Source organism: Vicugna pacos, chromosome 11 (genome assembly GCF_048564905.1).
Source record: "Vicugna pacos chromosome 11, VicPac4, whole genome shotgun sequence".
Taxonomy (NCBI): domain Eukaryota; kingdom Metazoa; phylum Chordata; class Mammalia; order Artiodactyla; family Camelidae; genus Vicugna; species Vicugna pacos.
The window spans coordinates 74,696,252-74,707,985 of NC_132997.1; the positions used below are offsets into that span (position 1 = coordinate 74,696,252).

An 11,734-nucleotide genomic window follows, 5' to 3' on the forward strand; every position below is an offset into this window, starting at 1 on the left:
GCTTGGTAAATACTAAGCAATGCAGGCTTTAGAATGGAAAGATTTTAGCTAATCCTTCAGAGAAAGCAGAATAGGAGCAGCCCTCAGGGAGGCTGAGAAGCAAGGGAAAGAGGATTGGCTGGGAGATGGGAAGTATAAGCATCTTCCCATGCTTATAGAGCAGGGCTGTGGGGGGTGTTTACTGGGTGCCAGACACTGTGATGAGTGCTTTACACACATTTTCATTTACTCCTCAACATGGTCCTATGAGGTAGGCACTGTTTTTCTTCCCATTTTCCAGGGAAGGAATTGAGGTCCAAGGAAGTGGCTGTGAAAGGCTCGGCATGGCACTTTGCAGACCAGAGCTTGATCTGAGCTGTGTCTTCCAGGCAGTCGGCCTGGGGCAGTAAGGAGGGGAGGGAGAGACCCTGCCCTGGAGTTGAGGTTGGGTTGCAGCGACATCCTCATGGCTCCGTGCATGTGCCGGAATGTCCTCACAGCACACTGTGAGGCCTTGATCTGGTCTCGATGGGATTCTGCCTAGCCCAGAACCTTCTCGTATGAGGGAGCCCCACCAGTTCCCAATGGGCCCCAGGAGGCAGGGAAGCAGCCAGAACTTTGTTCTGGCAGTTTTTACAGAAGAGCATGTTCACTTTAAAATGTACCAAAGCAGCCTCAGCAGCCTGGTGTTCCAGAGGAACAGTAAAGATGCTGGAGGAATGGAGAATAGGGCCTCTGAGCAGAAGGGGCCAGCAGTGACAGCGCAGGCCCAGGAAGGAGGTGGCGGGGCTGTGCCCGGGCTCCTTGTGGAGGGCTTGTGTCATGAGTAGGTAAGTTGGAGGGATGCTCAGAGATCACTCAGTCCAGCTTCTTACTGCGGGAGCAACATCACATCCATTTGAAGATGAGTGTTCCCCACAGCACTGGAGGACAGAACTAGAAGAGACTTCCCTTAAAGCAGGAGCAGCCTGCATTAGCTCGGGAGTCCTGGTGGCAGGTGCTGTGATGGGCCAGCTCCACACTGGGCCCTCCTCTACCACTGTCTGCAGCCACGCTGGAGTGAGTTGCCCCAGGGGCCTTGCCCCTAGGTCTTTCTGTGTTGCGTTTCTCATCTGTGAAATGGGTACAGAGTGATCTCTACCTAGTATGGCTGCTGTGAGGATTAAATGAGGTGGTCCACGCCAGGTGGGAAGCGAGATCCCTGGCACACAGTAAGTGCTAAATAAACGCTGATGCATTTCTGTCATCCTGGCAATCTTCCGAAAGGAAACAAAACTCTACCCTGAATGGCTTGGAACACTGATTTTTTTTTTTTAAACCAGAGAATAATCATAGATTATTACTCAGGAAAGAATGAAGCCAGAGTGTAGTTTGAAAAAACAGTCAATATTTTACTTTGGGAGAATGAAAACAATGTCTAATGGTGAAAACACAGACTATAGCACAAGTAGCTTTCAGGACATGGGGTACAGGGGCGTGAGAAACACAGTTTTCTTCATCTCGGGTCAGTGCCCTCACAGAAGGGAAGCCAGGGGGCCAGGCCACCTCCTTGTCCCCTTGAGGTCCTTGTGAGGGCCTCAGAGCAGACTGGGGTGGACCACTTTAAAGTGCAGGTACCACTGGGAATATGAAGCCATGGAGGGACTTGCCAGGACTGGATTGTGCCTTCCAGCTGGCTGGGGTCCACAATGTGAAGGGGGCTGAAAAGCAGATTGTCTGTTGTAGAATTGGATGCCTGGTTTAAAAGATGCCTCCCAGTTTGTTCTCAGGCACCCAGCGAGAGGGGACGGTAGCCAGGTCTGCTACATCCCTGGAGCCTGCTGGGATAGACCTGGGATGGACCACTACCCCTGAGCTCGGCTGGGGTTGAGGTTTCTGTCCACCTTCTCATGGGTTGGTAGTGGCGGGGAGCAGCCTTTGGTGAGCCCTGGCAGACCTTGAACTGGCTGTGGTTTCTGGGGTCTTCAGGATTTATGGTCATTGATCACCTGGCCCTCAGAGCTGAAGCCAAACAAATAACCATTTTCTTCCCTTTTGTCTCCAAGTAACCTTCAAGGCAGCCCTTTTGAGGGGCCCTGGCTCCAGCATCTATCCTGCAGCTGGTGGCTCTGAGATCATGATAATACCTACATTTATTGAGGCAGGCAGTATGCTGAGTGTGTCCTCTCATTTAAACCTCATGCCAGTCCCCACAGCTGGTTCTTTTATCAACTCCATTTAACCGATGAGTAAATGGAGGCCTAGGAAGATTAAATAACCTGCTCAAGCACATAGCTAGTAAGCCATGGAGCCGTGTTGTGAACTGTGCCACAGGTGCTTGTGGGTGCCTCAGAGAAACTGGGTCACTGTAGCAGTCCTGGCTGTCTCCTCCCCTCTGTTCTGCCTTGCTCCCGCTGGCTCCAGGAGCTTTTGAGCCACTGAGCTAACAGGACAGGCCTGCCCACCACCAGCTCTAGCGAAGTGGGCTCAGCCTCCAGGGGAACAGAGGCAGCCTTGTGGCAGGAGCTCCCCCAGCTCCCAGCACTGCCCCACCTCCTTGGCCAGGCCTGTTTCAACCCCCCAGAGCAGCACATTCCATTCTCTGGCACGGTTGGGGGCTGGGGATTCCGGATTCCCCTGGCCCCAGCAGAGCCTGCTGTCTGGGCTGGGACACTGGGTCCCAGCCACACACATTCCAGCAGCAACCACCCCCCACGTTGGATTTCCCAAGGAGTGAACTTTAGCCAGGACTGCAGCCGACTAAACAGTTGTGGGATGTGAGCTTCCTTTGTGGGACCCAAGAGGCTGGATGCTGACGGGGCTGAGAGGGGAGGAGGGGATTCGGGAGAAAAGCCACGGTTCAAGGCTGGCTCCTTTGCTGCTCTCAGGGCCCTTGGAGTGGGATCTGAGCAGGGCTCCGAGAAGTCTTCCCATGAGGCGTGGCGGCAGAAGCATGGCTGCCTGTGCACCACAATGGCCGCCTGTCCTTGTCTCTGCCCCTGCACGCAGTAGTACAGGGGTAAAGCGCATGGGGTCACATGCTAGCCCCACTACTAAGTACAGCTGTGCGTCCTTCAACAACCATTAACCTCTCCGAACCTCAGCCTCCTCATTATTAAAACGGGGATAATGACTACCTACCTCAAAGGGCTGTTGGGAGGCTTACGTTAGAACGCCAGAGTGCTTGGAGAGCGCCTGCCACCCAGCATGGGCTTAACATTAACGAGAGCCGCTACAGTATTGTATGTCTTCTCCCCTCTATTGCCTTACTTACCACCTGGGGATATATTTTTTGATGCAAAACCCCAAATGTAGATTCTATCCCCCTTCGGAAAGTAACAATTTAGGCTGTTAGATAAGATGTTCCTGTCTTTTTCCTGCCTTCTTGCCAGTAGCATTTCTTAGCTGATTAACAGATCAGTTAGGAATTTACTAAACACCTATTATGTGCAGGCGCTGTGCTAGGTCAAGGCCTTTGGTTAATAAAAATACTAATTACCATTTAATGAACATCTTCTAAATGCTTCCAGGTACTTGTCATACTTTTCCCTACTTAACATTCAGCCACCCTGTAAGTAGTGGCTTTATCACGCCGTTTTCCAGCTGGGCAGAGTTCCCAATGTCACATGGTCATTTAGGCACAGAGTCAGAACCCAGAGCCTAGCTCTACTGCCTCTTCTCATCCGATCCAGAACATCATGGGCATCCCCAGATCCTTTCTCCTCTCTATTGGAACTCTAATTTTGTACCAGCTGAAACACTTGACAGCCTCTGCAAGCTTGCAACTAGGGCCGGCGATGTGACTTAATTCTGGCTGGTGAGCTGGAAGTGGAAATCTACCAGGTGGGACTTGTTGGGAAATTACTGTTTTCCTGATCAAAAGGGCCAGAGGCAGCTGACGCGCTGCTTCTGCTCTTAGTCCTTCCCCACCTTGCTCCCTGGAATGTGGTTGAGAAGTTGGAGGAGAAGGCATCAGCTTGTGACCACGAGAACAAAAGCCACCCCTTGGCTGACCAGGAGGACAGAATGAGCCTGGGATATGGACCTCCCACCTCCAGGCCTCTTGTCGGGGGAGGCCCAGCTGTTTCTGGGGGTTTCTGCCCCACGCAGTTGGATGCCGTCTTTCACCTATACTCAGCCCAGGTGCTCGCTGGGTAGCACCAGCCGTCTGTCTCGGGCCAACCAGGAGGGCGCGTTTTGTGCCTGAATGGAGTGAAGGGTGGGCTCAGGCCTTGCAGGGCCTCCCTGGTCTTTGGTCCCGTGGAAGAGACTGCTGGGGGTGGGGTCTGACAGCAAAAGGTGGGGACAGAGCCGATGTGCAGAGCAGGGCCTGACCCCTTTGTCGGGGTGGGTGAGGAGTGCCTTACTGGGGCCTCCTGGGATGGGCTGAGGGAGCCCCTCCCCACCCGCTCCCTCTCACGGGCTGCCAGCACCTGACAGAGGTCAGTATTATGCTCCGGCCAGAAGCAGCCCGAGTCCTGTGTGTTCAGTGGAAAAATAATCCCTGGTCCTGGTTGACCATAGAAGTGTCCATAAATATTTGGTTGGGGTAGGAGGCTGAGAGACAAGGGGTGGATTCAGGGAGCCAGGTGGGCTGGGCAGGCTTTGGGCGAGGGTGGGTGGCTGCGGCTTCCTCAGAGGTGAGGAGAAACAAGCAGGCCTCTGCCACTGCTGACCTGTGGTGGGGCCACCTGACTGCCCAGGGAGGTGATTTACAGGCAGGCTGTCAGACCACCTGCTAGCCCACACTGGCCCCTCGTTTCTCTGTGGCAGCACGCTCCTCTGAGTGCCACGGAAGCAAGAGAACGCGGCTCCATTGTCTTGGAGGAGCAGCAGGCCTTCACTGGACTTGGCATCCCAGCTGGACCCCCACCGGTGAGGAAAGCCCTCGGGGTGTCTCCAGCCCCTGCTCTGGGTACATCTGCCGTGTCCCTCAGCATTGGCCAACCGTGCCCCCAGGGACTCATTCTTGGCACCATTCCTCCCAAATTTTGGACATATGAGTGGCAGCAGCCTGTCACGTCCATTTCAAGCTGCCTCCACTCGCTGCCCCATCCAGTTTGAGGTGGCAGCCTCCATCTGCTTGGAGTCACTGAAGAAGCCTCTCAGGCATTAGAGCTGGTCCCGACCTTCTATGCAGGACCCAGACCCTTCCAGCCTGAGGTAACCTCAGCCCCTCACCCTCCTCCTGCCTCAGCTGTTGGCTTATCTAGATGGAGGTTCTCAACCCCAGCTACGGAAAACCCCAGGGGGCATCTAGGAATGCACCCTCCAGAGGTTCGGATGTAATTGCCTTAGAGTAGGGCCCAGTATTATGTGAAATCTCCCTGGATGATCTGCAGGTTTATGTGTTAAAGTGCAGATTCTGATACTGCAGGTCTAGGGTGGGGCCTGAGTGTCATTTCTAACCAGCTCCTAAGTGATGCTGATGCTGTGGTCCAGGGACCCCGACTAGAGTGGCACTTGTCCACACCATCATCTCCTACAGGCCCGGTGCCCAGGGGTGTCTGAGTGCTGAAAGAGTGACATGTTTAGGCCTGTGGCTCTAGCTCCCTGTGGCCCAGCCTTCTTGGGCTCCTTGGTGCAGGCACTGCTTGAGTCGGGGAGATGCTGGAGGACCGTGGGAACCTTCTGACTGTGGGAGAAGGCTGGGGATCTTGGCATCTGTGTCCTTCCTCTGAGACAAAAGGACACTCACCTCCATCACTCACTTAGTCCCACCATGGGGATGAAAAGAGCGACCCTTACTATCTGTTCTCGGGGGATTCTGCAAAAACAGACATTGCTCTTTTTAGGCACTCCAAGTATGTCTGTGGACAGGCAGTGGGTAACAGAAGGGCCTCTTTCTCAAAGTCCCCTCCAAACCTCCCTATGCCCCCTACTCCAGGGCACCAGCTGACAAAAAAAAAAATCACCTGGTCAAAACCAACTATTTGTTTTCTTTGATTTAATTAAAAACTTAAAAAAAATAGAAAACCAAACCCTACCTGCATTAGTCTAGTACCTATGGCCTTGAAGCAGTAGCAATAATTTACTGGTCATCAGGATAAAAGGGACATGCAGAGGCAGAGGGGTGAGCCTCTGAGAGGCGGTTGGGCAGGGCTTCTCCCCAGGCCAGCGGGAAGGGAAACAGGCAGAGACAGGGAAGGTGGGGAGGTATGGCTGGAGGGCACTGTGACCCCAACGCCTTTCCTTTGGGGGTCTATGATGAGGACACATGAAGGGGCAGTGGGGGCTGAGAACTTTCCCCCAAGGAGCTCAGCCTAATTCCAAGACTTTCCCAGGCAAGTCCCCACCGCCAAGAGAGGGGAGCTGACACCGCTGTCTATACGGGCTGCTCAGAGCCCCTCCACCCTTCCCTTGCTCTCTCTTTCCTCTGCCTACTTTCTGAGACCCTGGGGTTTCCCCCCAAATGAGAAAGCCCTGCTCCTACGGGAGGAATCCTCCAAGGACCCCAGAACCTCGGTCAAGGACAGCCCGGTTAGATGCCCATCCCTTAGGGCCTGTGCCGGTAACAGCTCTGCAAGAACCACTCTCTGGCAGGGCCTGGGTCAGCCTGGGAGTCGGGAAGGCCAGGTGGGCAGGAGGAGTGAGTATGCCCCAGGGGCGGGGACAGAGGGCAAGGCACAGCTGGCTGGGTGGGGCAGGGAGGAGCGCCCTTCAGTGGGGCTCTGCTGCCCCGTAGAAGAAGGGGTAGTAGAGGGAGCAGGGGTAGGAGAACATGAACTTGACTGCGAACTTCATCTCCTTGTTCTTCTTGTCCCAGCGGTAGACAGCCATGAGCAGCAGCTGTCCGTCCACTTTGCGGCCCATGACCAGGAAGCTGCCGGTCAGGCTGTCCAGCTGCGGGCAGGGGCAGCCGGCGCTGTTCTTCATGTGCAGCACCAGCCTCTTGGTGTCCTTGCGCTTCAAGGGGCCCGGCTTGAGCAGCTTCTTCTTTTTCTGGGCTCCAATCAGCTTCCGGTCCCCGTTCTCTATCTTCATCTCCTTGATGCGCATTTTGACCACTGTGTGGGGGGTGGACAGCGGGACAGTGTCAGGTTTGCTCAGGATGCTGGTGTCCGCACGCTTGGTGCTCATGCCTGAAGCTCCATTTCTGGGGCTTGGGGAGGTGGAGCTTCTATACGTACATTTTAATATTCATAAAGCTCCTATCATGTGCTGGACTTTTACGGACATTATCATGTTTCATCCTTGAGGTATGGTGGGAAAATGAGGTTTGGCGAGGTTGTGACCTGCCCGAATGCTAGAGCCTGGGTTGAACTGAAGTCTGGCCTGTGCCTTTGCATGACACCAGGTGTGAAGCAGAGCACTTTCTAAAGGGAGTGGAGTGGGGTGTTGGGCTCCCTGGGAAGGGAAATATTGTGGGTAGAGCTGACCAACTGGAAGAGGGGCTTGGAGGGGCATCCTTGTGATGGAGGGGGGCTGGACTTTATGATCTTTGGGGATGCTTCTAAATGGGATTCCTGGCCGTGTGTGTGTGTGTGAAGTGTGAGTGACTGGAGCCATGGTGGGCTGGAAAATGCTCCACAGCCAGCTCTGGGGAGGGGGCTTGCTCAGTAGCATGTGCTGGTTTCCATGGGATAAGTACTCCCACTGCACCAATGAACTCGGGGTTGGGAAGCACCACACACAACCAGCTCTTGCTGGAGTGAACACATCACTGTAATCTGTGTGAGGCTGTGTAGTGTGGATGAGAGTGTGTAGTGTGATGCTGTGTGTTTTGCGTGTAAGAGAATGTGGTGTGTGTAGGAGTGTGAGCGTGTGGGGGGCAGTAGGGGAGGTGGCTGAAGGCCTGAGATCTAATACAGTTGGGGGCAGTCACTTAGGCCAGCGTCCTCTTTCTTCAGGCCTCTGGATCCCCATCTCTGGGAGCAGCCAGGGAGAACCCTGTCCAACCAGGGAAGGAAAACCTTATAAAGTCTCTTTCCTTCTCTCTCTCTTTTCTTTTTTCTCTTGGCCAGGCGTGCACGTGTGCACACACACACACACACACACACACACGCACATACCCCCTTTGCAATAGTAGTGTCCTCTTTCCAAACAGACTAACGACATAAAAGACCTGCTGCAGTGAGGATTTCCTTGCTATCTCTTTTTTTTTTTATAGGCGGGGAGGCTAAGACACAAAACGGGAGCCAACTTGGCAAAGACCACATGCTGGGCTGTGTGGTCCACACAGGAGCCAGGTCCTGACTGCCCCAGGAATGGGGAGGCTCCAGCATGAGGCTGTGGGACAGGTGCCCAGGGAGGAGGGGGCAGCATCTCCACCCGGGAGCCCACCCCCGTGCTCTGCTGCCCCCATCCATCTCTGAGCCAAGCCTGCTTCCCCCAGGGAGAACCCAGCCCTGGAGGCCCCTCTGTGGACAGCACCAAGGGAGGGCTGCAGGAGCCCTAGCCAGGGATGGTTTCTGAGGCCCATGCTGAGGGGCTTCTGAAGCCTCTGGGATGACCTACAAAAATAAGTACATTTCTCTGGGGAGAGGGTTCATGGTAATCCTCAGATTCAAAAAGGAGTCTATGATGCAAAAACTGGTAGGATTCACTGTCATGGGAATGGGCTTGTGTGTGTGTGTGCGTGCGTGTGCGTGTGCGTGTGCGTGTGCGTGTGCGCAAAGGAACAGGGGCCGGAGGTGGCGCCGGGGCAGTGACTGAGAGGGCTCCATGCTCACCGAAGTCGCTGGAGCACATCTGCTCCATGAGGCCATCAGCGCTGTGCTCCATCTCACACTGGGCGCAGATCTTGGTCACTGAAGAGAGAAGCAGGGGGTGAGGGATCAGAGTCTGAAGAGCCACTTAGGGTACAGGCTCCCCCACTGACCAGCCACCTCCCCCTGCCAAGCCTTCATGTCCTCATCAGAAGAACAAAATGATGGTAATGATCACTCTCATTGAGGGGCCATCAAGTTCAGAAGAGACGAGGTTGTGCAGGGACAAAACTGACCAGGTGGGCACATTGCCCCATGACCCTGGCAGCTGCAGCTGTGATGTGCACCATCTTCTTCTAAATTTTGTCTCATTTAATCCTCAGCCTATGAAGTAGGTATTATTCTTCCCATTTTAAAGAGAAGGAAACTGAGGTCCAGAATGACTACCCAAATCTGCAAAGATAATGAGAACTTAGCTTAGAACTAAGGATTTGTGACTCCCAGGCTAGTGCTGGGGTGGGGGTGTTTTCAGGGTCTTTCTAGAAACCCAGACTCCAGGCAGGTGGGTCAATGAGTGATGCTGGCAGGGCAGGGACTATGGGATTGAGGGGGCACTGAAGAGCCTCTAAAGTGGGCAGCTTAACATTGCTAGAACTTCTGATTTTTCAAGGAAAGCCAAAACTCTTACTTTTTATGTGAAATATTCTGTTTCATCTGTTGTCCACACAAACAGTTCAGGCTGCCTCTGATCCTCAGGCTACCCCACAGCAGCTGACCTTGCTCTACAACTCTGCCTCCTGGTGGGCGCCCCAGCAAGGTAGAGAGAGGAGGGCTCAAAGAGGGTGGGAGTGTGAAAGCAGGGCCAGGTGGGATTCCAAGACTGAGATTTCCCTGCCTTCCAGGCTGTTAATGTTTGGGCTCCAAGAAAACCAGGAGAAAGGAGCCACGCCGGGATCCCTGCTGGGGGCTACGCTGTCTCTGCTTGAGCTGGGTCTCTCTCCCCTGCCTTCCGGTCCCATTTCCAACCTGAGAATATGGTTTCCCTTCTCTGAACTCCCCAGTCACAGGACCCCCACCCAAGTTCGACTCTCAGGGAAGGGACTGCGTGGGTGAGGTTAGCCTTGAGGAGTGGGTGCGCTGTGGTGGGGTCCCGTTGCTTTTAGGGGGCCAGGTCAATAGAAAAGGCAGGAGCAGTGTTGCCCCTTGGGAGAGTCGCAGCATCAGGGGCTCCCTAGACTGTCGGATTAGCTGCTCAGGCAAAGCTTTCCTGCTTGGTGCCACCGTTTATCCTCCTGTCTGGTGCCCAGCCTGGGCTTCCTCTGCCTGGAAGGAGTTTGGCAGACAGCGGAGGAAGGGGGAAGGGGGCGCTGAGACCAGAGAGGACTTAGGGGTAATGGGATGGGGTGGGGGTGGGAGGCGGCACTTAGGATCTCATTAGTTTCAGGAACCTGGGATTGCTTGCTATTTGCAGATGGGGAAACCAAGGCTCAACGTTAAGCAACTTGCCTAAGGGCTTGTTAGGGGCACAGCCTGGCAATCTGCTCTTTCTTCTACACTGAGCTTTACCCAAAGGTCTCCCAGCCTAGGGGACTGGGAAAGAAAGAGGGAGAATTTCGGGTTCCCAGGCACAGAAAATGGGGGCAGGGTGGAAACCATAGCCCAGAGTGGGCTTGGCCCCTAGTCTTTGGCTATATCCCTTCCTTCCACCCTCCTCTTCTCCCAAAGTCTCAACACTGGGTGGGGTGATGCTTGTCTTGGTGCTCGGGGTCCAGGGCTGTGGAGGAGTTGAAAGGCATTGTTTAGCAACCCTGGGCATTCGTAGGCTGAGAAAGGCAATAAGGCATTTATCTGAGGCCTCAGGATGGGGTTATAGCGTTGTCCACCCCCGTCCCTGCATCCCCCCACCCCGCCCCCGTGCTCCCCTTCCCCCGCGCCCAAGGATTCCAGAAGCTGGGGAAGGTGGGAGCTGTGAGAGAAGTGGGGTGGGAGGCATTTCAGGAACGGAGTTGGAATAGGGGAGAATCAGTGGGAATGTCCAGAGTTGCAGGGAGGCACTACTCTGGCAGTCCATGGAGAGGTGGGAAGGCTGGAAGGCTTCGGGGGACAATTCCCCGGGCACGCAGGGCTGAGCAGACTGTGTGTGTGTGTCTCTCTGTGTGTGTGTGTGTGTGTGTGTGTGTGTGTATGCGTATGCGCGTGTCTAGAGCGGGTGGGGTTCTTGCAGAGCTATGCTAAGGGGTTAGGGGAGCAGCATCCGTCTGGGGCCCAGCTCACGGGCACCCAGGGCCGTGAAGCGCGCGTGGGGCGGCGCCGGCGCTACCTGGAGGTGCGGTGGCGGGCAGGTGCCCGAACTGCACAGCGATGCAGAGGTCGTTGTCCAGAGGGAACTTGTGGCAGTGCAGCATCTCGGGCCAGGGGAAGCCGTAGGCCTCCATGAGCGGCGCGCAGCCGGCACGCACGGCCTCGCACAGCGAGCGGCACGGGTAGATGGGCCGGTCGAGGCAGACGGGCGCGAAGAGCGAGCAGAGGAAGACCTGCGTGTCCGAGTGGCAGCGCTTGGCCAGCAGTGGCAGCCAGCTGCTCGCCTGCTGCTTCACCTCGGCCAGGCTCTCGTGCTCCAGCAGGTTGGGCAGCCGCATGCGCTTGTAGCCCACAGTGTGGCAGAGCGGCAGGTCGGCGGGGATGTCGAGGCACTGCGGCGGCTTGGAGTACGAGCGCCCGTGCAGCGGCTCGGTCTGCCAGCCGTAGTAGTCGTATTCCTCGCCGCGCGCCGGGGCCCCGTGTAGCGCCCCGAGCAGCAGCGCCAGCGCGGCTGTCCGCGCGCCCCCCGCCGCCGCCCGCATGGCTGCGCCGGCCCCCGACGCTCCCCTGCTGCTGAGGTCGCCCAAGTAGGTGGCAGCCTCGCTCCGCTCCCGGGCTCACCGAGTGATCCTGGCGCCTCCCACCTCGGGGCTCCAGTCCCTGCCTCGCCGCGCGCCTCAGCCAATCTCCGGCCGCCCGGCCCCCGCCCCAAGGCGAGGAGGTAGGGTGGCGCCCCGTCTGCCCCTCCTGCCCGAGCCCGCGCGTCCCGCGTAACGCCGGCTCGTGCGCCCCTCTCCCTCCCGTCGGCTCCCTGCCACCGCTCCAGC

The 11,734-nt window shown here is 56.0% G+C and overlaps 1 protein-coding gene across 1 annotated transcript; it reads right to left on the reverse strand.

The window, feature by feature from the left end:
• Positions 1-5,890: 5,890 nt before the first annotated feature.
• SFRP5 (secreted frizzled related protein 5) lies at positions 5,891-11,532 on the reverse strand. Its single transcript, XM_015244610.3, has 3 exons — positions 10,927-11,532; positions 8,631-8,708; positions 5,891-6,965 (listed from the first exon to the last, which is right to left on the reverse strand). Exons 1-3 carry the CDS (start codon positions 11,447-11,449, stop codon positions 6,619-6,621), a joined length of 948 nt encoding a protein of 315 aa, XP_015100096.2. The 5' UTR covers positions 11,450-11,532; the 3' UTR covers positions 5,891-6,618.
• Positions 11,533-11,734: the final 202 nt, after the last annotated feature.

Coding starts and splice junctions, on each gene's coding strand:
- SFRP5 (XM_015244610.3), bottom strand. CDS start 11,449: ATGCGGGCGGCGGCGGGGGGCGCGCGGACAGCCGCGCTGGCGCTGCTG. Junction 8,709..10,926: donor GCCCGCCACCGCACCTCCAG/GTAGCGCCGGCG, acceptor TTCTCTCTTCAG/TGACCAAGATCTGCGCCCAG. Junction 6,966..8,630: donor GATGTGCTCCAGCGACTTCG/GTGAGCATGGAG, acceptor CCCCCCACACAG/TGGTCAAAATGCGCATCAAG.